This window comes from Diaporthe batatas, assembly GCF_019321695.1.
Source record: "Diaporthe batatas strain CRI 302-4 chromosome Unknown Contig00001, whole genome shotgun sequence".
In the NCBI taxonomy this organism is placed as follows: domain Eukaryota; kingdom Fungi; phylum Ascomycota; class Sordariomycetes; order Diaporthales; family Diaporthaceae; genus Diaporthe; species Diaporthe batatas.
This window is the reverse complement of record NW_025408548.1, coordinates 1,445,745-1,471,811: the sequence shown is the minus strand read 5'-3', so window position 1 is coordinate 1,471,811 and position 26,067 is coordinate 1,445,745. Positions and strand designations below refer to the sequence as shown.

The 26,067-nt window shown below is 51.7% G+C and overlaps 6 protein-coding genes across 6 annotated transcripts; 2 read left to right on the top strand and 4 right to left on the bottom strand.

Annotated features, from left to right (window-relative positions):
- Window positions 1-167: 167 nt before the first annotated feature.
- Window positions 168-1,664, bottom strand: KVR01_000223 (uncharacterized protein; the record flags this gene model as incomplete). The annotated part of the gene is made up of 2 exons (XM_044789772.1): window positions 168-1,373; window positions 1,449-1,664. 2 exons carry the CDS (start codon window positions 1,662-1,664, stop codon window positions 168-170), a joined length of 1,422 nt encoding a protein of 473 aa, XP_044650172.1.
- A 554-nt stretch (window positions 1,665-2,218) lies between these two features.
- On the bottom strand, window positions 2,219-15,682 carry KVR01_000341 (uncharacterized protein; the record flags this gene model as incomplete). The annotated part of the gene is made up of 3 exons (XM_044791572.1): window positions 2,219-2,710; window positions 2,845-2,962; window positions 15,390-15,682. The coding sequence occupies 3 exons, from the start codon at window positions 15,680-15,682 to the stop codon at window positions 2,219-2,221; spliced, it is 903 nt and encodes a 300-aa protein (XP_044650290.1).
- A 1,441-nt stretch (window positions 15,683-17,123) lies between these two features.
- On the top strand, window positions 17,124-19,934 carry KVR01_000256 (uncharacterized protein). Its single transcript, XM_044782475.1, has 4 exons — window positions 17,124-17,544; window positions 17,933-18,546; window positions 18,602-18,769; window positions 18,832-19,934. The coding sequence occupies exons 2-4, from the start codon at window positions 18,016-18,018 to the stop codon at window positions 19,831-19,833; spliced, it is 1,701 nt and encodes a 566-aa protein (XP_044650205.1). The 5' UTR covers window positions 17,124-17,544; window positions 17,933-18,015; the 3' UTR covers window positions 19,834-19,934.
- Window positions 19,935-20,315: 381 nt separating this feature from the next.
- Window positions 20,316-21,740, bottom strand: KVR01_000190 (uncharacterized protein; the record flags this gene model as incomplete). The annotated part of the gene is made up of 1 exon (XM_044791526.1): window positions 20,316-21,740. The coding sequence occupies one exon, from the start codon at window positions 21,738-21,740 to the stop codon at window positions 20,316-20,318; it is 1,425 nt and encodes a 474-aa protein (XP_044650139.1).
- A 1,174-nt stretch (window positions 21,741-22,914) lies between these two features.
- On the bottom strand, window positions 22,915-23,779 carry KVR01_000046 (uncharacterized protein). The gene is made up of 3 exons (XM_044786822.1): window positions 23,661-23,779; window positions 23,164-23,578; window positions 22,915-23,107 (listed from the first exon to the last, which is right to left on the bottom strand). The coding sequence occupies exons 2-3, from the start codon at window positions 23,403-23,405 to the stop codon at window positions 22,939-22,941; spliced, it is 411 nt and encodes a 136-aa protein (XP_044649995.1). The 5' UTR covers window positions 23,406-23,578; window positions 23,661-23,779; the 3' UTR covers window positions 22,915-22,938.
- A 202-nt stretch (window positions 23,780-23,981) lies between these two features.
- KVR01_000238 (uncharacterized protein) lies at window positions 23,982-25,637 on the top strand. Its single transcript, XM_044789642.1, has 3 exons — window positions 23,982-24,707; window positions 24,769-25,344; window positions 25,401-25,637. The coding sequence occupies exons 1-3, from the start codon at window positions 24,172-24,174 to the stop codon at window positions 25,429-25,431; spliced, it is 1,143 nt and encodes a 380-aa protein (XP_044650187.1). The 5' UTR covers window positions 23,982-24,171; the 3' UTR covers window positions 25,432-25,637.
- The last annotated feature ends 430 nt before the right edge of the window (window positions 25,638-26,067 follow it).

Below are 26,067 nucleotides of genomic sequence, written 5' to 3'. Positions count from 1 at the left end.
TCGGCTTCTTGAGAGGTTATGTCGGCATCAGTGCTGGGTCTTGAGCATTTACCACCGTATGAAGGCGCCATGTATGTCCTCGGACGTATACGGAATAGAAGCGAAACCACACACAAGATGAAATGACGGCTGCCCAGGAACCACACACTACCAATCCGTGACACCACTCACGGTATCTCATCCTCATTCATAATCATAGCGTACAGCGCCCCGATAGCCAACAGCAACAGCCTCGAGCAGACGGCAAAGACCTTGGCATAAGAGTCCCCGTCGCCGGTGAAGTACAGGGAGACCACGACGAACACGTTCAGCGGGACCCTCAGGATGCCGTACAACTGCGCGCGCACGCCGTCGTCGATAAGCTGGCCCTTGAGGTACCCCATGCACGGCCAGTACATGCCGACGCAGGCCTCGAAGAGGCAGAAGAGCCAGAAGGTGAGCTGCTCGGGGCGCGGCTGCTCGAGCAGGTAGAAGACGAGGTCGGCGGCGGCCAGGATGCCGCCGAGGAGGTACGTGTACCTCAGCAGCTTGTTGTCCATGGCGATGTTGAAGAGCAGCGACGCGGCGAGGACCGAGGCCATGAAGCTCGCGAAGATGATGCCGTAGGGGAGGCCGGCGGCGGCGGCGGACGAGGCGGACGAGGCGGAGGACTCGTAGGCGTGCGCGGACTGCAGCGCGGGGCCCCACATGAAGACGAAGAGGTACATGGAGCCCTCGAACATGGTGGACGACAGCCCCAGGCACACGATGCGCGGGTCCTTGAGCATCTCCCGCAGCTTCGGCTTCGGCTTCGGGGCCTCGTCGGCGGCCTCCTTCTTGCCGCCGCTGCCCGCCGCCTTGGGCTTCTTGTCGGACCTCGCAGAATCGCCGTAGTTCTCCCGCCACCGCGTGGAGATGACGCAGCCCGCCGCGGCGAGCAGCACGACGGCCGCGGCGAAGGGGGCCCTCCGCGAGCCGGACACGGCGACGACCCACTCGCTGAAGACGCCGCTCACGATGGCCACGACGCTGTTGAGGGTGCTCATGACGCCGAAGGTGCGGCTGAGGTCGCCGCCCTTGCCGGCGAGCCCGCGGTCGTGGAAGTCGGTGACCATCCAGCTCTCGAAGACGCTGAAGAGCAGGCTCGTCCCCACGCCGCCCAGGACGCGGCCGGCGAAGAGCAGCGGCAGCGAGGGGATGGTGGTCAGGGCGCAGCTGAGGGCGTAGGCGCCGCAGAAGACCAGGCAGGCGAGGCGGCGGCCGTGGCGGTCGGCGAGGGTCCCCGTGGCGTAGGCGGAGACGGCGCCAGAGAGGAAGCCGGTGGTGAAGAGGGTTGACACCATGGCTGGTGAGACGTTGTGTTCCTCGGTGTAGAGGGAGTAGAGGAATGGGCCCTATGTGTGGAGACGGGTTAGCCTCGTGGTGTTCGTTTCGCTGTTGCTTGCCCAGGTGGGCTGTGGAGAGCTTGCCTGCAGCCAGTCTGAGCCCATGACGAGGGCAAAGACGACCAGGAAGGGCCATTGAGATGCCTCATCGCTGTGTGTCTGCTGCTTGGTTTCTGGCTCCTTCTTTGCTTCTGCCTTGTTTGCATCCTGCTTAGGCTGAGCTGGCTTTCTCCTCTGGGCGATGAAGAGGGCGGCGCACAGGCCCAGCAACCCTGCGAAGTTGAGCTGGTATGTGTCCATGATGGTGGATGCGTTGCTTGCTGACCACCAATAATGCACGGAAAAGTGGTTTTAGAGAGCGATGTGAGGGATGTTTCGATGATCAGGCGGGGACTTGACTCTTATGAGATGAACTATGAAGCAGCAATGTGTTCTCTCCCTGAATGTTTGCGACGGAGGCTGGCTGCTCACTGCCATCTCGGCTGTAACAACTGCTGTTTTGGACAGGGCCCCTGAGCTGGCTCCGTGCGTACTTGGATCGATCCTCCGACCCGGGAATAGGGCCGTCGCCGGAAAAGGGTTTCCTATTATTACTGCACTAAGACACACTCGGTTAATTGGCTAGGAATTTTGAATATTTTTATCATCGTATTCTCGGGTTGATATGACTGTTGTCGATGCACCATGCTCGTCGAGGACGAGTTTGCCGTGGCGGGTTTGGCTGCAGGGTGACTGAAGAGGACCGAGTGCCTGACAGCACATCTCACGCCGCTATCCCGGACCCCACCTTCGGCCCCGAGCCCCTGTAGGCCGTGGCCACCCCGCGCCAGCCCAGGCTGAATGGCACACCCTCGTCAAGACTGCTCGGACGCCTTCTCATCAGCCGGAGCATCAACAACACCCGCAGCGCCCTTGACCTTCTCATACAGCGCAGCCGTCACGGCAGTCAGCGACACCGGGTCAGCCCCGCGGATCCTCTCGACGCCGCCATCCACCACCACCACAGAAGGGCCAGCAGCCCTGGGCAGCTTCGCCTGCACGGGCGTGGGCTTGGCGCCCTCGAAGAAGACAAAGGTCGGCATTGCAGACACGCCGTAGCGGCCCGCGACGTCGTTGACGTGGTCCACGTTGACCTTTGCGAAGGCGAGGTGGCCCTTGAGCGCGTGCTTGTCGGCCAGCCCGGAGAAGACGGGCGCGATGGAGCGGCACGGCGGGCACCAGTCCGCGTAGAAGTCGACCACCACGTTGCTGGTCGACCTGAGCAGCGCGTCCAGCTCGGCTGCCTTGGTGATCTTGTGCACGTTGCCCGACGTCTCGGGGATGGGCGACTTGTCCCGGAAGAGCGCCTGCGTTGCCTGTTAGAACTGCACTGCCGCCTCGCAATCTCCGCGTCTCAGGGTTTGGCCCCCGAAAGCATCGGCGCAGCAACAAGAAGAAGCTCGCCGCGAGCCCGGGCTGGCGGGGCGGGGCGGGGACTTACCGGGCCAAATAGGAAAATGGCGAGCAGCGCCAGGATTATGTAGGTCGATGTTTCCATTTTCGTGGTGCGGGTGGGTATCGACGGGGTATCTCCAGCGGTGGGCAAGGAAGAGAGGAAGCTGTATCTTGAGATGCATCCGAGATCATTCGGTGGTGGCATTACCCCCTCACATTCAAGGGTTAGACCCTGGATCGGTTGTCAGCTCCTTCTCGGGCGACAACCTTCAGTTGCACAAGCATCATTAGATACTAGAATGCACCTCTTATTACTCGACTTGACTGCAATTGACGTATTGAGGATAGTTGCCTTGTCTCTATTTCCCCTCTCTTGACAGAGGGAGGACGGGACCGACCAAAAACACCAAAGCCGTCCTATCAAGCGCCAGCCCTCTTCCTGAATTGCACCATCGGGCCTTCTCTGTGAGCCACCATGAAGTCCCACGTCTGGAACTGCGTCTTCTGACGCCTTCCCCACATCATTTCCGGTCTGCCTTGTCCTTCTGTCCCCCCAGGAATGCCTCTAAAGTCATACTGGAATATGAGTCGTGCCATGGTGACTGAAAGCTCCATACGTGCCAGACTTTTCCCGGGACAGGCCCGGCTCCCATAAGAGAATGCGTAAACAGAGCACTCACGGGCCTTGACCTCTTCTTCAGTCACACCTTCGCCAACGACCCAACGCTCTGGCTTAAAGCGGAAGGGATCCGGGAAGGTTTCGGCATCATGATGAATAGCGAAGATGTCGCCGCCAATAATTGTATCTTGGGGGATCACATCATCCTTAATTCTGAGACCGCCTGGCAAGACTTGGCGCCGTGACTCAGAGCCACCATGAGGATTCATGCGCAGAGCTTCCTCGATGCAAGCCTGCAGGTAGATACAGGACGAGAGTTGTTGACCCCATCTGATATCATCAAGGGATTTGAACGTCGTGCGTATCTCGGCAGCGAGCTTCTCATAAATCTTGGCATTGTGGACGAGATAGAAGAACATGGCCGCAATCACTGCTGAGGTCGTATCTGCGCCGGCGGCCGTAAGCATGTTGGCTTCCTCACATAGGTCGATAGGATTGTAAGCCGGTTCTCCAGTCTCAGCATCCTTTGCTGTGATGAGATAATGTAGCATATCCTCCCTCTCAGGAACACTGCCAATCTTTTCATTGATCGCATGTTGCTTGAGTCTGTCGTCAAGACTCTTGGCGACGAAATCCATAAAGAATTTCACTTGCGGGGGCGCCAAACTGTCGAATAGCTTATTGATGCCCCGAGGCTTCATGAACAACCAGATGCGCACAATTGGTGAATAGAATATCTGTATGGGCGTTGATTAGCGACCGAGTCACAAGATCACGCTGAACATCTTACAGTATAGGTGAACTTCATATACTGGGCGACATCGTGAGGAACAGTCCTGAACTTGTTGGGCCCAGGCTTTTTCGTCTCGTAGGTCCATCCGAAGCACAGGTCACAAAGGATGTCAAATACGAAACTGTCGGCCCACTCCGTCATATTCTTCGGCTCACTCCATTCGTCCTCTGCTCCATCTGCCAGCAGCGGGCCCCATCGATCCGCGTGCTCGACGATAAATGGCTCAGCTGATCTGACAGCACGGTCTGAGAAGGCATATTCGAGATTTCGACGGCGGTGCTTATGTTCATGTTTGTCCGTGCAAGCGAACGTGCTCACCGCGATAGCGTCCTTGGGCCAAACTCCGAATTGCCATGCTTTTTGGACGTTGGCATGCCCGCCGTAGATTTCCCGATAAGTCTCGGCATTTGAGAACATGAGGGTATCGTAAGAAGAGCGGACGACATCGCCTACCTCTGTTAGATCATATATTGGGGTACAAACGAATCGTGCAAATCTAGTTTGCTCTACGTGTTCGGCCCCCTCCAGAATCTGCCTTGAAGCGATCAAAGACTCAAGCTAAGATGTCTGAGTGCAGCAGAGGTAGATAAGTCTGGAACGAACATATAGGAGAATGGACTCACCATATATCTCGTGACATTGCCAAAGCCAAATATGTCGGTTCCCTCGGTATGTATGATAAAAGGATGGTAAACCGGAAAATTTTGACAGAAACGGCCCAGGATATTTGGAGAGAGGGTGAAAAAAGATACAATAGAAAGCACTGGCTACATACTAGACGTATATCAATACGGCGAGTGTTTCAGGAGCATGGTTTGCTTACATAGAGCACAAAGGTAGCAATTGCTAAAAGCAATACTTCAGGAGTAGCGACGCTGACAGCCATGTTTGATTGTAACTTCTCCCGAATTTCTGAGGGTTTTTGAAGGCTAGCAGTGAAAAGAATGCTCGTAATCAATAAGATGAGTAGACATACTCATCTGTCAGTGGACGGGGTCCAAAGGGCAGTGAGAAACATATAGCTACTGCACCTGTGACTTATGTTCAGGCTCATAGAGTTGATAGTGGCACCCCAAGCAAAAGAAAATCCTGTCAGACAACATGATATTCAGATCCTGCATGCTATAATTAGACAGTTACCCCTGTATTTCAGGCAACTGCAACCCTTGAATCATCGTCTATACGAGCAATTTGCATTGATAGTGGGTACGGCCCAGAACCGTGTATAGTAGTCTGGACGATAGGATGAAGAACCTTGGAAGGTAAACGTACATCATTGGGAGTTACCCGTAAGCTGTAAGATGGCGCAGCACACCGTGGCAGCCTCTGCCATTCGACCTACATAGCACCAAGACCTCCGAGTGGACCATCGCATGTACATTCCCTCAGTCAGACCATGGGACTTCCAACTCAGTACACCCATAGGTGTGCTCTGATTAATGGTCTTTTTACTTCTTGATCAGGTTCATTGAAGTGAAGTGTTAAGACTGCTGCACCTGCGCAGGAGAGAAAATCCCATACTCCTTCTCGATAGATATTTGTTACCGAGCTTTCTTCAACCCCCCTGCCCGCTCCAACGATCCCTGTGGGCGAATCCATCGCTCCGGAGCACGGGGTAGTGTGCATATCGTGTCCACGACAGGCAATGGAATGCAGATCGGCTGCTCTGTTGGAACGTGATCTGATTGTTCGGTAATCGCCCCTTGGCTCCCTTCAATTATTGGCTTTACATGCCCCTCATCTTTTGAAGGACTGCAATGAGCTCCACCCCTCGCTGGCTGTTCGCCCGAGCAATCCCAATCTTGGCTGCAGTTGGGCGATCGATGGGTATATGCAGACTGGCAGATCAAGTATACGGAATAGAAGCGAAACCACATGAGCAGATCCAGAACAGGACCTGTTACTAGAATAGTCAGCCTCTGAAAATCCCTGTGGGCGAACCTAGGTATGCATTAACAACCTTAGCGTATTAGAAAATATGGATGTCGTTATCAATTCTATTCTCAATCTCTATAGTTTCAATCCTTCAGGTTGTAAATTTGCTAACGTGCTGAAACTAAGTGCATTGATGGGAGAAAGCATGAGCTTTTTCGTTCTGAGCTCAGATGCGTCACGCTACACGGTTAAAGTTGTAAAACTTGATACGGAGTACCGTAGGAGCGGTAGGAAGCAGCCACCCATGGTGTCAGCTTACACCCCACCGTATGCAGCGACAACAAGAAGCCATCCATGGTGTCAACTTACACCCCTGTTAAGTGTGTTAATTGGAGGACAGTACGTCTCCTGTTGCCAGCGCTCTGGCTGGGCCGCTGGGCAAGGGGCCGGCAGAAGGCAGAATCGAGTGATATGACTTTTGGGTGGGTCTTTGCCCCATTAGGGTCTGCAGCCTTTAGGGAGACTGAGAGAGATTAAAAGGAGGACGTTGATTCTGCTAGCGAGTGTACAGGTCTGCTCAGCTTTCGCTCAGAGTTTTCTTGTGGCTCACATCTATTCTGCGACCAAGGGACCGTATCTGACTGATTGCCTCTTATATCTGATATCCTGCTCGTCGAAATGGATACCCTCGCCGAGGCACAGACACTAGGGAGGCTTGTACACGCCTATGAGGGCTGCAAGTTGGTGATTCCGAGTGTCGAAGAACTGAGCCCAACGTGGAGGGTGGATCGAAGCCCACATCTCGAGTTCGTCCGAGCTGGATATAAGGAATGGTGCCTGCAGTAAGTCATCCTTCTGTCTCAGTTCATATCGACGTGTTCCACTTTCGAATCTCAACAGAGAACCTCTGGATCTGACTCTATCGCTTGTAGCTGGTTCAAAGATGAACGCACCCGCCAAAAGCTGGCTGCTTGTGGAGGAGATACTTTCGCTATTTTGGGCTTCCCTAGAGCCGACCCGGAGGTTGTCCTAACCATAGCGAAGCTCATCGGATGGGTTAGTCCAACAAATAAGGTCCTTCATATAGGCCATGGCCAGGACCATAACTAACTGCAGTCAACAGTATTTTCCATGGGATGATGGTATAGACATTCTACGTCAGCACAAGGATATGACACGTGACTAAAACAAATGTACAGCAATCGATGACGCGGCCATGCTGCAGCAGCCCATAGATGTCGAGCGTTATCGCGATGAAACTCTCCAGCTTGTCCGAGAGTCGCTGCTCACCGATCGAAAGACGCCATCCAACCCTAGCTCGAACCCGGCGATACAGAGTTTTTGGGACATAGGCGTCACGATTCGAGCTCGGGGCAATGCCGGTAAGCAGACGTCGGAATCTGGCCCCCCTGTCTTTACCATGACTCCAAAAACTGTATATTCTTTTACTGACGCTGTGGCCATACCCTTAGAGTCCAATGGCCGCTTCTGTAACGAGCAGTGTCGCTTCATTATCTCGTCGGCGCAGTCGCAGCTGGACCGCAAAAAGGTGACGCCAGCCACGATTGCCGAATACATGAAGAGACGAGAAGATAATATCGCCATTCATCAGCTTATGGAGCTTGTACAGTAAGTGATATCTTTCTGGGGCCACTCTTTTAATAACCCAATCACTTCACTAATTCCTCTCTCTTTACGTCCACAGCTATGCCTACCAGATACAGATGCCACCAAAGTACTGTCAAGAGAACAACGAAATCATGGAAGGCATCTTTAGGGAGGTAGCTCGGCAGGGCTTCATGGCTAACGACTTGTTGTCCCTGCGTCGCGAGCTGATCCATGGGCAGTTCGAGAGCATGGTGCCACTTTTAATGTACAACGAGAAGCTTACGCCGCAGAAGGCCATCGACAGAAACATGGCCATGTTACACGAGTCTTACCAAAGGTTTTATGAGCTTGAGGAGGCCCTGTACGCCGAGTGTGAGTCCGGTGATCTGGAGTGCATAAAGGAAACTGTCCATACGTACAAAGACCTGATAATGTGCAACCTTTTCTGGAGCATCGAGATCAAGAGATATGATCTAGATCTTCTGCAAGTTAACGGCAGTATTGTCTTTAACATACACTTGCCAGAGACTTTAAACATTGCGGGAAAAATTTAAAAGACTGTTTTCTCATATTATATATAGTATTAAGAGAGAGAGAAATGTTTGGTTAATGTCATACTTGTATTATATTTTGGTATTGCAATACGTTACACAATGTACAATGGTCAGGGATAAGAAATGTTAACTTGGCGCTGATAGTGTTGACTGAGGGCATTCATACTCGTGTCTAACACGTTCACCAGCCTTCTCTTCCCGTCTCTAGCGCCGAGCTAACATTTGTTATCCCTGACCATTGTATTTACTTAGGTGCCTAGTTACGATACATAGGTACTTAAGTAATCTGTATGTATAGCCGCCACGGGTGCCTAGAGGTAATCTTATCCGGCCCCCTTGTGGTCATGCCAAGTTTTAAGCTGCATGGAACTAGGCCGTAATGATCACCCTACTGCTGACGGAAATGCCTTGTGATTAGCGACGTGAAATAAACACAGCATGGGACACGAGATTCTCAACATTGAGCTCGAAGATCTCTTTTGCCATTCTCCCTTTGTCGCCTTTCACCTCTCCAATCCGCTGCAAATTGCTACCAGCCCATCGCCGTTGTTCTCGATCAGGTGTAGCCGACTGCCAAAATACCACACGGCCTCGTTCGGTATACAGAACTAACAGTTTCGACGCTCATGATGGTTCCCAGGCTGTTCTTGCTGGCCATGGCTCTGACGCGGGGCGCGATGGCCCAGGCCACGTCGGTCATGAACTTGTTTCTTAATGCTGAGGAAGGCGATACCTCAACCTACCACGGGTCTGTCATCTCTGCCGCGCCCGAAGCCACCACCTACTCTATTGTCCGGCTGCCTGAAAACTGCACCGAGGAGGTAAGAGTGCCCAACACGCAACCACGTCCGAATCTGACACCGGATAGAGTTGGTGGAGGGGGCCGTGCAGCGGACCCGCAGACGTGCCGGACCTGACCAGGATATACGTCAACGGCCCATCGACCTTTGCACGTAATCTGACTGAGGTCGACGCATTGTGAGTTCTTTGTGTGTTGCAAGCTTGTCGCCAGCGCGATGCGTGCCGTAAGACCGAAACTAGACTGACCGCCCCACAAGCACATGGGACTCCAATTGTAAAATTAGCGGGCCAACCTTCGACTGCGAGCTGACATTTTCAGGCCCGTCAGCCGCTCAGGAAGGCTCTGAGACCAATGTCTACATGCTAGAGACGAGCCGTAGCTTGAACGCGGTGACCATCACGGCTGGCCTGGAGAAGATACTGGCTGCGAGCACTACGACTTCTGCTGGTGGCACGGCTCAGACGGCTGCGTCTGCGTCGTCGGGCCCCTCTGAGACGGGCGACTCTGCTTCCGCGACTTCTGCCTCTAGCTCGGCGTCCAGTCCCTCGACGACAGCGAGTGGTGCTGCGACAGGGGTAATCTGGAATATCGCCCTTGTTGCCTTTTGTGGAGCGGCCGCGTTGGCGCAGAGACTTTAGAGGTGGACTACATTCGAAGTAAAGATATCTACCTTTTCACGCATGACGAGCTGTTCCTCAAGAACCCACGCCAGAGCGGAAACAATGTGGGTGATCTGCTCAACACAGGTGGCGGCAGCCCTCCTCTTATGACAGGCGTACGAGTCACCGCACCCAAGCCCACCATGTCTCCCGACCCATTTCCAGCCTATAAGGTTGCGGATGCAGACCTCCAAGAGCTGACGGCAGAGCGGCCTTTCCCTATCATGGTCAATGCTGAGGATACATGGGCTCCAGTCAAGCCGAATGATGATGTCAAGAGGCGGTATGAAGACGTTCATGAGGCTTGGGCAAATCCTGTGCTAGAGGAAAGTGGCCAACGTGGATTCGTGGCCTCCTTGGCCCAGAGCTTGGGATGGAGTGGCGTGAGTGGGCTGCAGAGCATTGCTGGAATTCCAGACAGGCTGAAGAAAGGGTTTTTGAACATGTATGTACCCATGGGCCTCGGCTTCCACTTACCCACTCCTGGCGGAGTGGGTACCAAAAACCTATAACAGCCAAAACCTTACAACACCTATACCCACCTATTTTCACTATTTTTCTTTATAAAAGTCTACTTTTAAATTAAGTATATTTCCTTTATTAAATTTTATATTATAAAAAAATAAATATCCTTAAAATCCTTATTTTATAAAGATTAATAATAAAATATTTTTAGATTTCTAGGGTTAGGGTTTAAGATTTTAATTTTTTTAGTTAAAGTTTTTTTAAAATTAATATATTTATTTAAATAAATTATATTATTAAAAGTAAAAATATTAGAATATTTTAAAATTATTTAATATATATAAATAATATCTTTAAAAATCTTTTAAAATTAAAGTTATTATATATTATTTCTTTATAATATTTTTAATATTATAAATCTCTTTTAAAACTTTAACTCTTAATCTTATTATAATTAGATTTTAATTTTTAAATATTATTTATATAAAGTAACTAATTCCTATAATATTCTATTATTTTATTTTTTTAATAATATAATTTAATTAAATTAATATATTAATTTTAGAAAACCCTTAACTAAAAAAACTAAAATCTTAAACTTTAACTCTAGAAATTTAAAAATATTTTATTATTAATCTTTATAAAATAAAGACTTTAAGGATATTTAACTTTTCTTTATATAAAATTTAATTAAGGAAATATACTTAATTAAAAAGTAGATTTTTATAGGGAAAAGTAGTGAAAATAGGTAGGTGTGGGTGTTACGGGATTTTGGTCGTTGCGGAATTTTGGCACCCCCTACGCCCTTGGCGTAGGGGGGCAGGGAAGGCCTGCCCCCCGGGTAGCGTCCCTAATATTGACTGCCTGAGTTTGATGACAGGTAAGTGTCGAGAAAAAGGCTGTTGCCCCCTAGTTTGAACATGAATGATTCGAAGTACCAGCGTCTTCTTGTTGAAAGCATTGTTCCGTTTCTTGTGAGCAACCAGATGAGTCCTGGAAGCGCAGTACAGTGTACCAAGAATTGACTCTCCATACCGCGAGCTTTCCATATATAATCGGTTACACTACACAACTCTACCATTTTGGGTTTCTCATAGTACGACGTTTCGGTCATGAAGTTAGAATTGCCAACGCAACGCCTCTTCATGGCGTGACCATGTCAAGACCTTAGCGGTGATATTCCTGGCTACCTGCTACAATTTGGGGATCAAGACTGAATGCATGAATTCATTACGCCCGGGGGAATAAATCTCATAGGGCCAGTGGCTACACAAAATTGTTTACACTTTCCTGCTACCATCCAGACATCTAGACCACCCAAGGGAGTCCTACTTCTTTCTTGGCCAAAGTTAGTACACCTAGTATTTTAGTTAGCTTACCTAGCCTTCAAATGTTTTTATTCTACTTACTTAGTATAAGGTTTTCTATACTCAATATGGTTACAAGTGATGAACTTTATAAAATATACTATGAAGGGTAGTGAGTAAAGTTAAATATTGGCCTTCAATTAGCTATGTCACAAATAACCCATAACTGTTTTATAGATCTACTATATTGTTACAGCTTTCTGGAAAACAATTCAGGAATGAGGAGGTGCTTATGATTGCAAAGATGTCGGACAATGGGATCAAGGGTGATAGCTAAGCTGCGGAAGCAATCTGGCCTTCTTTACATATTGCGCGATCCCAAGCCATGGATAGAACAAACAACGATTCCCCTTGTTTTTGAACACCACAGCGCGGTTACCTCTTGTCATCCTGGCATGAGATACTGGTGGACAGATATCGCAAAACAAAGGACACATCTGCGGACTACATCTTAGGCCTGCCTGCCGGGTTCTTCGTCGCACAATTGAAAGCCCAGTCACTGAGCGCCAGAGGTTTGTCGGTCTCCATCAAGAAGATGTTCAACCCATCAGTTTGGACCTTGGCCGGCTTGTGCGTGTCCCTCTTCTGTGCAGCTTGGTAGTCGGCCTCGGTCGCACCGTGCGTGCTCATTGAGCAGTGCAGGCCCGCAGCGAACGGCGCAAACCGGTGACCAGTTTTATCGCTGCTGAAGGGATATTCTGGGCTCTGATTGCTGATTATGGGGCCGAAAAACTCCTGCATAGTGTTTCTGTGCCAATACGGCAGCCAGTACGTATCTTCCGCGACGTTCCACCTGGGTGACACGATGGCAAAGTCCACAACTGCAGTTCCCGGCTCCGCTGCGTAGTTTGGGGCAGTGAGAACGACGAAGAGGGACGGGTCATGCTCGTCGAAGAGAGCGTTGCCGAGCACGCAGAATCGGGCCAGACCATACTTATAAGGGTAGCATGTGCCGTGCCAACCTGCAACGTCGAATGGTGTGTGGCTCTGAGTGCAGGACCATAGTCTGCCGCCCAGGCGCGACACGATTTGCCATTCATCGTTGTTAGCTCTCGGGACCTTTCCACCGTCGGACAGTGAGCCATCAAAGAAAGCTATTGGAATCTGGAAGTCTCGCACGTTGGCCAGGCCCGTTGAGCCCACGATACCTAGATCCGGAAGGCGGAAATGACCCTGATGTAGCTCGCAGATGTATCCACGACAGGGCTGGCCTCCTGGCAGAGTGATTCGGTATCGCACACCTCTGGGAATGACGCAGATCTCGTTTTGGCGGACCATCAGCTTTCCCATCTCCGTTTGGATATCAAGGGCTCCGGCTTGTGGAATAAGAAGTAGCTCGCCATCGAGGGATGAGAATGCCTGCCGCTCCGGCATTTCCTCCGTCAAGCTGAAAAGCCACATGGCCATCCCTTCCTTCTTGGCCGGATCGCCATTTCTGCCGATAAGCTGCTGACCATTGACCCAGTTTGTGCCTCGATCAGGTACAGGGAATGAGCCCCAAGCATACGAATTCGGCGTGACATTTCTGGTTGGCGATGAGTGCCCTTGTTGGCCAAACCCAGTATCAACGTCGAGTTGCACGAACTCTTCGTGCTCTAGGGACGGTGTAGCTCGATACAGCCACGTCTGAAAGTTCTGCGACCGTGGTCCCACAAAGGAGCTGCCGCTTATCCGCTCTGTTCTGAGCCCATATGGAGGGTGTTGAGGTGTGTTGTTAACTTGTGGTACTGATGCCGGGAAGGCTTCAGATCTGGAAACATACTGAGCTTAACGTGCTTGAACTTTCTGTCACTGCAGTGGAAGTACTTACAAGTGATAGTTTCCCAAACCTTCCAGGTACTTGTACGGATCCTTCCACACAAACTTTGTCATCGGTGTCTTCTGCTCCATGTTCTTCGGTGCTATACGAGGCTTGCACGACTATCAAGTATCACGGCTTGTTTCTGAATGACGATCTTATTTCGTGGCTGGACATGAAGCATGAGTGAGAAGACATACAGCAATGTGCGCTGTCATTGGTGCCCTCATCGCGAGCCGAGGTGTCCGCAGCACGAGGTCTCGCAAGGAACTTCCCACACCGGTAGTCTGCGGGGTCCACGGGTGCAGTAGTGCTTAGTTTGACATTTCTTTCACACCAACAGGGCACCAGAACGGGACTCAATGGGCAAATCTAGATCATAGCAGTACGACGTTGGCGACGCACGAGGCACCCGAAGTTTACCCCCAGCCTCGTCTTCAAATGTCATTCCATCCGCCCATAAGTCATCTCTCAAGAATACAATCTACCGCTGCCAAATGACTTAGGATTTCCAAATCACTCTGCGAAGAGTCGCAGCTAATCTTTAAAAGCCGGATACTATCTTCGAGTGGGTGTCAACTTACCTAGAACAGTCGCGAGAAATGGCCACCAAAGCAACCGACACCAGTGTCACTCAGATCTTGTATCTGACCATTTCACCGAATCATGAACTTGGCGACGTGAATACAGACGCAGGCAAGAAATGGGCGCAAGCACTGGACGCGATAGAATCGAGTGCTGGGTTCCGCCGCCTATGCTGGGGAAGGAGACTGGAGATCCCCGAACAAGTCCACGTGTATACCGGTCAGTCTGCAGCTTTTCGCTTCTTGGCATCATGTTGTAGACCTTGGTGCTTACCGATCCGCAGTCCGAGACGATATTGCTCACAACACCGCCTTCCTCGCTTCGCCTTTGTATTGTGAGACCTTTCTGCCAATAATCACAACGCTGATCACAGGCTCGCCGTCCGACATTAAAGTCCGAAACGCGCGGCTCGCGCGCCAGGTTCTATCTGATCCATTTGGCAAGGAGTTACTGGGCTATCCTATTGGAACTGCTATTTACAAAGGCGCCGATGATGCATGGTATGAGGGCGCGTGGCCCCTCTGGACGCATGTTGTCAGGCACGTCGATGGCTGCATGGGCATCGCTGGTGGCGAGGTTGTTGAGCCGGTGGAAGGTCTTGAGAGAAGTTATCTAGTCTTTGTGGGATGGGAGGCCGTCAAGAAACATGAGGACTATCACCACAGCGAGCACTTTCGAAAGCATTTCATCATCCTGAACATTGGACACAGAGGCTACACCGAGTATGGCCATGTTGTGTTTCAGGGGTTGAGAGAGAAGAGCTCCAGTAGGCTCTAAGCATTTGAGAATGTATACCACTCCTATTGCTACGACTTTGGAATAAGTCCGAGAAGCGGGGGTCACCGATGACGCTCATACCATTGATTCCCATAGCTCCCGATATAGTGTCGATCTGAGGTACTCAATGACCGGTTGTCAAATCGGTCACTGTGTGCTCCTCGACATTCACTGGGTGACTTTGAGCAGCAATCACCATCTTGCCTGGGTCGTGGCTAGTGAGCTGGTAAATGAGACGGACAGTTGTTTCGGTGCAGTACTAGTGCCTAGGTAGATCTGAGCTGCGAGAGTGTGTTGGTTGGGCCCAAGACAAGGTGGAATGTCCAGAGGCGGATCCATTATACGGCTGAGACCAGTGGAAAATGCAAAAAGGCCACAGTCAAGACGAAAAGCCATGCAGCTGGAATGTTGCGTTCCCAGTTCGTTGGTTTTGACCGAGATCATATGTTTAGTCCCCATTGCTTCCACTGCAGTCGGTATAAGACCCCTCGGTAACCGAGGAGAAAGGCTATTCACAGCTGCGCTTTTCGATAAGGCACAATGCATGTGCCCTTTAGATAGTCAAATACGAACATATAATCCAGCCAAATCATCGCCCGATTCAAGACCGGGCCGGTGGTCTTTGGGCACCTCGAGGTCCGTTACTTTTTCTCATTCAACAAGGAAAGCCGTGGGAAGGAATCGCAAACGAATAGCTCCCCCAGTCTCCCACCTGGCACCCCGTCGCCCCCGTCGCCAGGTACTTGGTCTCCTCCCCGCACTCGCCATCCGCAAACAGGTATAGACACCAGAAGTTGTTGCCCTCAAAATCGGCGCTGTGGACCGTCGTATCAAAAGACTGGCAGGTGAAGTTGACGCCGTCGGACCCGTTCTCAAACACCGTGGTCGTGCTGTCGCAGTTGTTTGAGGAGTAGCCGGTGAGGGACCAGTCCACTGCCGACGCGGCGGGGAGCAGGGTTGCGAGCAGGGCTATGACCTTCATGGTGGATTTTGTCTGTCTTTCGGTTCCTAGCAATTTGAGACGGATTTTATTGAGTCTGGGTATATCAACAGTCAGTGTTTTAGAACGTAGGCCCATAAGTCAGGAGGGAGCGTACATATAGAAGTTTGTCGAAAGAGCTTATTAGCGATGTGAAGAGGAAAAGGGAGTCAATGCCACTGCAGGATCCAGCAGTTTTATACTTACCGTGACCGAAGTTCCATCGTTTGATTTTAGCGGTTACGAGCTGGAAGACCGCAGCGTTGGACCCAAAGGGAATAAAGCTGACTGAGGCGCTCGTATTCTGGATCCCCAGTCAGCACCAGGGCGGGAATCCATGGCGTAATACCTCGAACCAGCCACTCATATGCAGGTCTTGCATGATCGACAAAACCAGATCGTCAAAGATTTAACCCTCGGCCCCTTTCGTAACTAACACACCGAAAAATCCAGTTATGTTTCCCGGGCACCTAGTATGAGATGAAGGATTAGGCAAATCGAACTAGGTGTAGATCCCGCCTTGAGCTGGGCGAGCTGAATTCCATATCCTTGCTTACTGATCGGATATAATTGGTGTACTACCGGAATGGTCTAATTGTCAGCTGACACTTTGTGATACCATAGAGCGCATACTAGAGCTGTCTTTCCGTCTTCCGATCACAACAGATTTCCCAGGGTTGTGATGAAGCCGATTCCCCGGACCGTTACAGTCGGCATAAGGAACAGGTGTGAGTCTCGCTGAAGATTCGCACGTCATTCCCCTATCCAAGCGGCTATTCCCCGTCAGATTCTCCTAGAGCGATTTCACACAAATACTAAGCCTTAGCCAGCTCACGCTTGCATTGCGGTCTCCGCACATACGTTCTCTCTAATCCAAAAACACGCACCCTGATATTATCCTCCAGTAGTCACCGTCTATATTAGACCTGTATCGTTATCAACTGCTGCAGTAGTCCACTCAGCTAAAAGGACGGCAATGTTCAGTCACCTAGAAACATACTCAGTAGACTAGAAGCCTTATACAGTTATAGGTACCTAGGTATATATTACACTAGTAGCTCGGTTGTCAAGTTGCTTTGAAAGCGTTCGGACTGTAGTGTGAAAGCGTTCGGACTGTAGTGTGAAAGGGGGCGCTGGTGTGTATATGGGCTACGCACCGATTTCAAAGGGGCCCGGCATGCACACACACGGCTTCTCAGTGGATGGCATCAACAATTGATGCCGAATCGAGTGGGAGATACGGAATACGAGCACAATTTCACGTAACATGCCGAATTAAAGTATCGACTCCCTGCTCCGGCATTGTCTAGTCTCGATGGGGAAGGTGGCTTCCAGGGTGTACCAATAAGCTTCCAGAAGTCCGCACCCGCAGGTGTTCCCGCCCCTAAAAGGCTTGATTCCCACTCAGGACTTATAAATGGACTGCCAAGAAGTCTCCCGCTTCGCTTAATATTCGTCTGGCCTCACTTCATACTCCTTAAGGCTCTTCATCGACGAAAATGAGGTGGTCTTCGATCGTGTCAGTATCGGCGGTCCTATCGACAACTGCAGCGATAGTCCCCTCGACACATGGCGTCCATGAACAGCGCGATGTGCACTCCTCCCGATGGATGAAGCTGGACCGTGTGAGGCCCGAAGCTATCCTACCAGTACGGATCGCTCTGGCGCAGAACAACCTGGACAAGGGCCATGAATACCTGATGGACGTCAGCCACCCCGACTCTCCCAACTATGGAAAGCACTGGACTGCCGACGACGTGATCGATGCGTTCAGGCCAAGCGATGCGGATGTCGAAGTCGTCCGGAGCTGGCTTGTGGAGTCTGGGATTCCCCTTGAGACCATCACTCATTCGGATAATAAAGCAGTAAGTGTGACTGACTCGAATTTTGAGATTGGCTTGTTGCGAAGTGATGTCTTGATTTCACTGTATTATGCCCATTTTTACGCCTCTCTTGCAGGGCAGCGGTTCTAGAAATCGCTGGCAGCATCCAGCACTACATTCCTTGGCAGCAGATGCACATGAGAAGATTTGTTCCCAATGATAATAGAAGCGAAATTGATCGCGCATCATTCTGTCTCTTCACGGATTTTTCTCAAAATTAGCATTGATGGGTTGAGGGACTGCAGTATAACGTTTTTGCTGCAAGGACGTCAGCTTGGCAAACAGACTCTTTGAACCTAAAGCGTTCCTTTGCAACATACATCCACACACCCTTTAACAAAAATTGTGCTGACAACACTTAAGTGGCTAGCATTCCACGCATCAACCAGCAAGGTCGAGGAGCTCCTGCACACCGAATACCATGAATATCAAGACCGCCGCACGGGTGGCGTGATGCCCGCCTGCAACGCCTACCACGTCCCCAAAGACATCCAACCCCTGATAGACTACATCACCCCTGGGATCAAACTCCTCGCACCCACCGACGAGCTCACAGAGCAAGGCCGCCAATTCCTGGAGAAGCGTGGGAACCCAGCTTCTCCAGGCTCTGGGTCCGTCCCCAAAGAGTCTGCGCCCAAACGCGCGACGAAATGGCGCCCGAGCGCAGCGGGACACTCCCTGTTCGCACATGAAGAGCATGACCTGTCAGATTTGAGCACCTGTGATGTTGCTATCACGCCTGCGTGCGTGGCAGCGCTTTACCACATCCCGCCGGCACCAAAGCATGTGGATCCGAGCAACACGATGGGTATTTTTGAGGCTGAATTACAGTACTGGGATCAGGTTGATCTTGATTTATTTTTCACAAATTTGACGCACTGGATTCCGAACGGAACTCATCCGATTGATAATAATGTTGATGGTGGCGTAGCACAGACAACGGACTTGTCTGAGGCAGCTATTGAGTCGATGCTAGATCTTGAAGTAAGAAACTTATGATTCTCAGTGGCAGCAGATGTGAATGCTTACGGTTCGACAGCTTGCGTACCCAATCGTATATCCTCAAAGTATCACGGTCTGGAATGTGGACGACATCCATTACCAGACCTGGGAAAATGACACATATACATGGGGTTTCAATACTCTGCTCGATGCCATTGATGGCTCTTACTGCACCTACTCAGCGTACGGAGAGACTGGTGACTTGGTATGGCCCTTAGACCACTCCCAGATTTTCTAGCAAGGCGGAACTAATAAGCCTCACCTCAGGACAACTGGGATCCAACGTATCCTGATCCAGGTTCGCAGCGTCCGCAAGCAACCCGTCGCGCCTTGGCTAACACCCTCACAGGTCCAGACGGCTACAACGGCACCCTGCAATGCGGTATTTTCAAACCCACCAACGTCTTCTCTGTCTCCTACGGCGGGCAAGAAGCCGACGTGCCCATCGCCTACCAGAAACGCCAATGCAACGAATACCTCAAGCTCGGCCTGCAGGGCGTCTCTTTCCTCTTCGCGTCTGGCGATTCCGGTGTAGGAAACTACCCTGAGCCATACGGCTACGATGGCCCCACCGGCTGCCTGGGACCGGATTACAACATCTTCAATCCTACGTGGCCGAATAACTGCCCGTACATAACAAACGTAGGTGCGACGAAGGTGTACCCAGGAAAGACGGTTTTCGAGCCTGAGAGTGCGGTATACGACCCAGCTGGATTTCCTTATAACGTCAATTATAGCTCAGGCGGCGGTTTCAGCAACGTCTATCCTATTCCGGATTACCAGAAGTCAGCCGTGGCGACCTACTTTGCCGACCACGACCCTGGCTATCCATACTACAGCAGTCTCGCACAGCTCGACCCAAGCGACGTCTACGCCCTCCCCAACGTCACCCTCCTGGCTGGAGACACGGGGGGTATCTACAACCGCATAGGCCGCGGGATCCCGGACGTCGCGGCCAACGGTGACAACATTGCCGTCTGGGTGGGAGGCGAATTCGGACTCTCGGGGGGGACGAGCGCGTCCACACCCATCTTCTCGGGGATCATCAACCGCATCAACGAGGAGCGGATCGCGGCGGGTAAGGGCCCGCTGGGATTCTTGAACCCAGCGTTGTATGCCCACCCGGAGATATTGAATGATATCACCAATGGCACGAACGCGGCGTGCAATGAGGGAGGGTTCAATGCGGTGAAGGGCTGGGACCCGGTCACGGGGTTGGGGACACCAAATTTCCCGAAGATGTTGGCTTTCTTCATGGGTTTGCCATAGGGCTTGCGCCCAGCGAAACAACATTCGGGAGGCTCACTGTGGGCCGTTCTTACATAGATGACCGTCGATACACGAAATTGGAAACAGTGAACCCTTCCCAACCTCTGTTTGAAATTTTGGCTGTCCTATCGCGTCAAAACGTACTCTCACGGTTAAAGACCACCCGATCACGAAATATACACTTCGACCGATTATTGTGGACATGCCGAACACACCCAGGTAGGATCAAGTATACGTACAGTCATGTGCAGCTAGATAATCGAAGCAAGGGCAAAAATACATTTTTGCAACAGATGAGCCATTGCGAAGACCAAGTTTTGTAAATAAGACGAAAGAGCGTAATACAGCATGCTTATTCTGTCAGGATACTGTGAGGCCCAGTTGAAGCCCCCCTTGGATGGGCCTCCAGTCATGGTCTTACGGCTGTCGACAATGGCGAATCGCAGGGAATCATAATACCTGTGTGGGACTGGAGACTCGTATTAGAAAAACGATGCATGCTTGTCCTTCATTGGGCGCCAGGACTTACGATGGTCCAACACCATTATAAGACTTGGTATCAGGTACAGGAGGCTGTAGATAGGATAGCACTTCGGATTCGGCTTGTCAATTTCACTTGGGGTTTGTTGGGGTCCCTTATAAGGCCATATATGGACCCCCGTGTCGACGTGATGGAAGTCCCGTTGCTTGCGCTGGAGCGTCGTCGGGGGCACCTGAGGAACGAGATCATGGTTGTTCACGATCCTCCAAGATCGGCCGCGCTGTACGTTGACCAGCGTGGTGCTCAGTCCGGCCCATTCGTTGGAGCCGATGCGCGGCGCCCCGAATGTGTACTCATCGCCCATCATCAGCTGCCCAGCGGTCGGGTTCGATGGCGCAACATCGATCAGGAGCTGTGTGTAGCAGAGCGTCGAGTAAGAGCCCCCAAGGGAGTGGCCTGTGACGTGCAGGGGAACCGCCATTGCGCTCGTGTTCGGTAGCTTGCTGGCTGCAAAGCGTGTCGCCTTGAGGATCTGCTGGTATGGGACTCCCTTCCCAGGGTAACTTCCAAAGAGACTCGTATACACCCCTTGTGACACGGGAGCCTGTGTGCCGCCGAAGTATTCTTGTGCAGTAGGAGTCAGCTGGTAATTGAAGTCCACGGCCCACTCCTTGAGGTTGATTGGGCTGGTGCCTTTGAATGCGACCCCGATGAAGGGTTTGTCTGACTGATGTTCGGTTGTGAAGAACATGCCGCAATATGGTCCGTCAAACCGCGGTTGCCCGTTTGGAGAGAGGTCGCATAAGTCGCAGATTGGGGGAAAACGCATGCCCCAGACTTGAGCAAGCTTGTCTATCTCGCTGTGGGCTGCAACGTACAAGTCGATAGCCTCGGATGCGAGCCCCTTGCGGCCGCCATCTTTAAAGGTTCGGTACTTCACCCACGCATCTTTGTGGGCTTGCACGTCCCGCAGGTACATGCCTATGCTCTCCATGAAAGGCAAAAAGGTAGTTTCCCAATTAATATCTGATTTGCCTCCGAAAACCTGCCTTTGTTTGGCAGCGTCGATAGCGTCGATGTTGTCTTCGCTCCATCTTGTGAAGAGTTTCAAGGTGAGACCGAAATCCAGGATTCGAGGCGCCCCGAGAATTCCTGCGAATTCACCGACCCATGTTGCGAACACTTTTGCGACCCAAAGCCTTAGTGTAGACCAGATCCCCGAAGGTTTTGTCGTCTGATTCAAAGAAGAGGTTACCGCCCAAGTGACCTTCTGTATTTCTGTCTTGTGCACCTGGTGACTTGAGGGCGACTCGAGATGTGGCTGAGGTGGTGTGGGTGGTGGTTCAAAAGCTGACAGTCGTTCAAGATTTTTCTTCGCCTGATCACGAAGAATTGACTCGTAGAGATCATTAGATAGGGCTGGCATGGTGGAATCGTGACTCTTTTAGGAACAATATCCCATGGAAAATGTATTGCCTCTGAATGAACTGCGATTCGAACTTGGTACGGAAGGCGGACGGGCAAGGTGAGAAGAAACTTGCATCGAGTATCGCTCACGTTCGGGCATTTAAGAGTTATCTTGCTGTACCCACAATTTCATTCACATGCAATACCTTCCATCTTCTAATATTCTATCCCGTGTATTGCTATGGTCTGATTGCAACGGGCCTGCTTTAGTAGGATTCTTGAGGAAACGCCTTCATGTGACAGCATGTGACGGAGAGATTGCATTGAACCAGGCTTTAGAGTCCCAGGTCCGAGTAGTCCACAAAGGTCATCTGTACGGTTAGACTTGAGGCAGACACAAAGAAAGCATTCATACTAGATGGGTTAGTACTCTCGACTCTTTTGTTACTCTCAAAAATGCCCTTAAGCCTAGCCGCAAGTAGCTAAATTCTCATGGTTTCTGAAGCTATGCCTGTTTGGAGTAGTTGAGGATTGGCATCTTTACCAAAAAGCAATTCTAGGACACGATCAACTCCACCGACAGGCTGCTGCGGCTTTCCGTAAACAGGCACTCGAACAGTCCTTCAATGTTGTCGAAGGATTGTGGTTCATCTGAGGCCTCGTCAGACCATTCATCAGTTGCCAAGGTTCCTATCCGGTTCTCCCATACCAACCTAGATAGGGGTGAAGGCTGTCCATCCCGCGACCTATCGTCATTCATCCAGTGTGAATCTACCACGCCTATAGGTTTGTGCGTAGGTAGAAGTAGCATCAATATTTCATATCATATTTCGCCAATATTCAGTTACCAGAGAAGATTGGATGATGTTGCAAATATCATTGAAATCTACTACCTAGGTATGCGAATTGATCCTAGGTCAGATTGGGTACCTGCTCATGGAGGCTTCCAGGGATATCGGTAGCCCGGGAGTAACTTTTGCATCAGGAGCTCTTGTCTCAATGTGACGAGAGTCAGATGGGCTAGTACAGGTCTTGCGATCTTTCGCAGCATCGGGTGACTCTGAAGCGGGCTATCCGACCTTTGTGGAGGACGCGCCCCTAACCCTGGTTTCAGACCGTGTCCAAAGCGACTACAAAAAGCGTCACGAGGTTAGAAGGACCATTACTGAGAGACTTAGACCTTAGACAACTCAATTTACACCCTATGGACCAAATCGTTATTCCTCCACAACCTTGGGATGGATGATATCCCGAAGCTCTGTCTTCGGAAAAATCCAAAGGCGGTCTTGATCCAGGAGTTGATCTTCCATGATTTGCTCGTATGCAGATGCCACAGATAACAGGGTCTGCTCATCCCATTTTCGTCCGATGAGAAGGGCCCCAAAGCTACCACGTGTTATTTCAAAGTCAAGGGCTCTCGATTTGTGAGACGGGGATCTTACGGCATTCCGGGACCCTTGATTGTCAGACCGGTCTCATCAACTTCAACCGGCGTGCTTGGAGAATAGATTAAGCAAATGACTGGAGCTTGACCTAGATCCGAAGGATTACGGCAGCCCTCCGGAACAATGATCGCATCACAAGAGTTGTCATCTAAGAGAGTTGTGATTTCGGATCCTTTCGCGAAGCGTGTGGAAAAGTCTTTTTCAAAGGTGACAGGTTCTCCGCTAACCGCCTTGGTCATCCGAGTGATTCCAAACTCAAGGCAGCAGTTGACAAGCGTCTCCTTTTCTCGAAGTGAAGCGTCTTCGGCACAGGCTACACTGTGTTCTTGGACGTTGTCTTATTATTAGTCGGTATTATGGAACCTCAGGGGCCAGTACACTGCTTCAAGTCACTCATGACATCTGCAATGTTCTGCTGGGCAAAATCAGTTTCCATCTAATGAAATTTGGAAGGCCTTGAACGATCCAAAAGTGAAGAGTCGCTTCTGACTGACCTCAGCGACGCGTCCAGATCCTGCGCCGCATATGCCATGCCACTCACTAATCAAAGCGATGGCTTGACCGTGTTTAAATCTTGCACGGAAATGCTGGACAGCATAAAGTTCAATGTTAGGGGTACGCTGGCAGTGTTTGAGTGTTAACAGAATCCGGCGGCTGTACGCACTATAAGAGTTGTGCTGTTACCGCTTCACCGCGGCCGTCGGCGAGCACCGTGGGGCCAAGACCGTCCGAGGGAACGATGTTGCCAAAAGAGGCTAGCGACTCAAGGATCATGGGGCAGTATCACAGGCACCTCCCTCTTACGGCACACGCGCCGGCGAGCCATCGCCCCATCGACTCATGCGGCGGGCATTTGCAATCCTATCGGGATTCACTTTTAATATTTCACGACACTCTGAAAAAGACGTTCACAAACGCGTCGAGAAAGACGACCCCAACACCAACAAGCACTCGAGTTTTGTATTTTGTCTGTAGCATATATCGAGCCCAGAAAGTTGGTCCAACATGGCAGCCCACGAAGCATCCATGGACCTCCCCATAATCGACCTGGACGTCTTCCTCAACTCGCCGCACGACTCCCCCGCGGCGGTGGCAGAGTGCCGCAAGGCGGCCGAGGCGCTCATCACATACGGGGCGCTGGTGCTGCACGACAGCCGGGTGTCGCCGGACGACAACGAGGGGTTCCTGGACCTGCTGGAGGACTACTTTGCGCAGCCGGCCGAGCAGCTGCAGAAGGACGAGCGCCCAGAGTTCAGCTACCAGGTCGGCGCGACGCTCGAGAACACCGAGAAGCCCAAGTGCGCCGTCGACGAGCCCTGCCTGGACGTGATCCGGCGCCTCGCCCCGGACCAGCGGCCCCTCGACATCATGGGCCACCAGCCCGACCCCAAGTGCCGCTTCTTCTGGAGGATGACGGAGAAGCCGCCGTACGAGACCCAGTTCCCCGGCCTCAACACGCCGAATGTCGTCCCTGAGGCGCCCCAGATCAGGGAGCGGTGGACGCCCACCATGGACCTGTGGGGCAGGTCGATGAAGAACGCGTGAGTGAGAGAGACAAAGTATGACGTGAATGAGTTCTGACAGGACACAAAACACATAAAGCGTAAGCGCCCTCGCGGAGATGGCAGCAGTGGGCCTGGGCATCCCAGAGGCAACCTTCAAGGACGCGGGGCGGTACGGCCCCCACATCCTGGCGCCGACGGCGTCAGACCTGGTAAAGTACGGGCACAAGGACACCATCCTGGCCGGGTTCCACACGGACCTCAACTTCCTGACCATCCACGGGCGCTCGCGCTACCCGGGCCTGCACATCTGGGCGCGCAACACGGGCCGGCGCATCGCCGTCAAGATCCCGCCCGGCAACTACCTCCTCGTGCAGGCGGGCAAGCAGCTCGAGCACATCACGGGCGGGCTCGTCAAGGCGGGTTACCACGAGGTCGTCGTCAACGACAGGACGGTCGAGACGATCGAGAGGCGGCGGCGCGAGTTCCCCGGCCGGCCGCTCGTGCGCATATCGAGCACCTTCTTCTGGCACCTCGCCAGCGACTTTGACCTCGACCCCATCCCCGAGCTGGCGGACAAGGCCAGGGCGCTGAGGCTGGAGCAGCTGAACCTGGGCCGGGACGAGGGCGACGAGGTGCAGTACCCTGCTATGAAGGTCGGGGAGCAGGTTCAGAGGTAAGTCGCACCCTGGCACGATCATGTCGTAGGTCGCTGTGCTAACCCCATCCCAGCGAACTTAAACATATTGCATTGATGGCCTGAGGTTTACAATTATACACGCTGTCAAATGTAGCAAGCATTCTCACGAACTGCTTTGCGATGAAGAGTAAAATAACAACGGAGGTTTTAGATATATTTACGCAACGATATGATCCTGGTTTCGTCTTCATTGTTTGAGTTGTGACTAGCCACAGAATATTTATAAACAATGCAAACAAGCCAAGCCACATTCCGGCAATTCATTATTATTATTTTAGTCCTACGTCGTCACAGTGTCCCAAAACGGCCCGCGGGGTGGCCGCCTTACCCGTCGACCCTGACAGGTGCGCACAGAAACCCTAGAAGCCGTGAGACAAACCGGTCCCCTGCTTGACTCGCTCAGCACTAGACTCGGAATAGCTACAGTTCAGGGGGTTCAGTTCGATCCCGTTCTCTCCTGTCAGCGAGACTTTGATCTCTTCGGGCGGGCGCGGACCTTCCGAGATCGCGGGCGTCGCTTCGAATGAGTGCTCTCCACGGTCTGAGGGTAAAAAGTGGCCTGGCCCACAATAGAAGCACTTTGGGTGGAGGGAGGCCCGCGTGAAGCGAGCGGGTTGATGTGACCTGGGACGTGCCACCCTTCCGTCATCCATCATCCGATGTTCTGATAACCTTATCGCGCCCTCGTTCACGCTTGCT

Coding starts and splice junctions, on each gene's coding strand:
- KVR01_000238 (XM_044789642.1), top strand. CDS start 24,172: ATGGCAGCCCACGAAGCATCCATGGACCTCCCCATAATCGACCTGGAC. Junction 24,708..24,768: donor GGCAGGTCGATGAAGAACGC/GTGAGTGAGAGA, acceptor AAACACATAAAG/CGTAAGCGCCCTCGCGGAGA. Junction 25,345..25,400: donor GTCGGGGAGCAGGTTCAGAG/GTAAGTCGCACC, acceptor ACCCCATCCCAG/CGAACTTAAACATATTGCAT.
- KVR01_000256 (XM_044782475.1), top strand. CDS start 18,016: ATGCCCGCCTGCAACGCCTACCACGTCCCCAAAGACATCCAACCCCTG. Junction 18,547..18,601: donor AGTCGATGCTAGATCTTGAA/GTAAGAAACTTA, acceptor ACGGTTCGACAG/CTTGCGTACCCAATCGTATA. Junction 18,770..18,831: donor ACGGAGAGACTGGTGACTTG/GTATGGCCCTTA, acceptor GCCTCACCTCAG/GACAACTGGGATCCAACGTA.
- KVR01_000046 (XM_044786822.1), bottom strand. CDS start 23,405: ATGACCAAGGCGGTTAGCGGAGAACCTGTCACCTTTGAAAAAGACTTT. Junction 23,108..23,163: donor ATCAAGGGTCCCGGAATGCC/GTAAGATCCCCG, acceptor AACACGTGGTAG/CTTTGGGGCCCTTCTCATCG.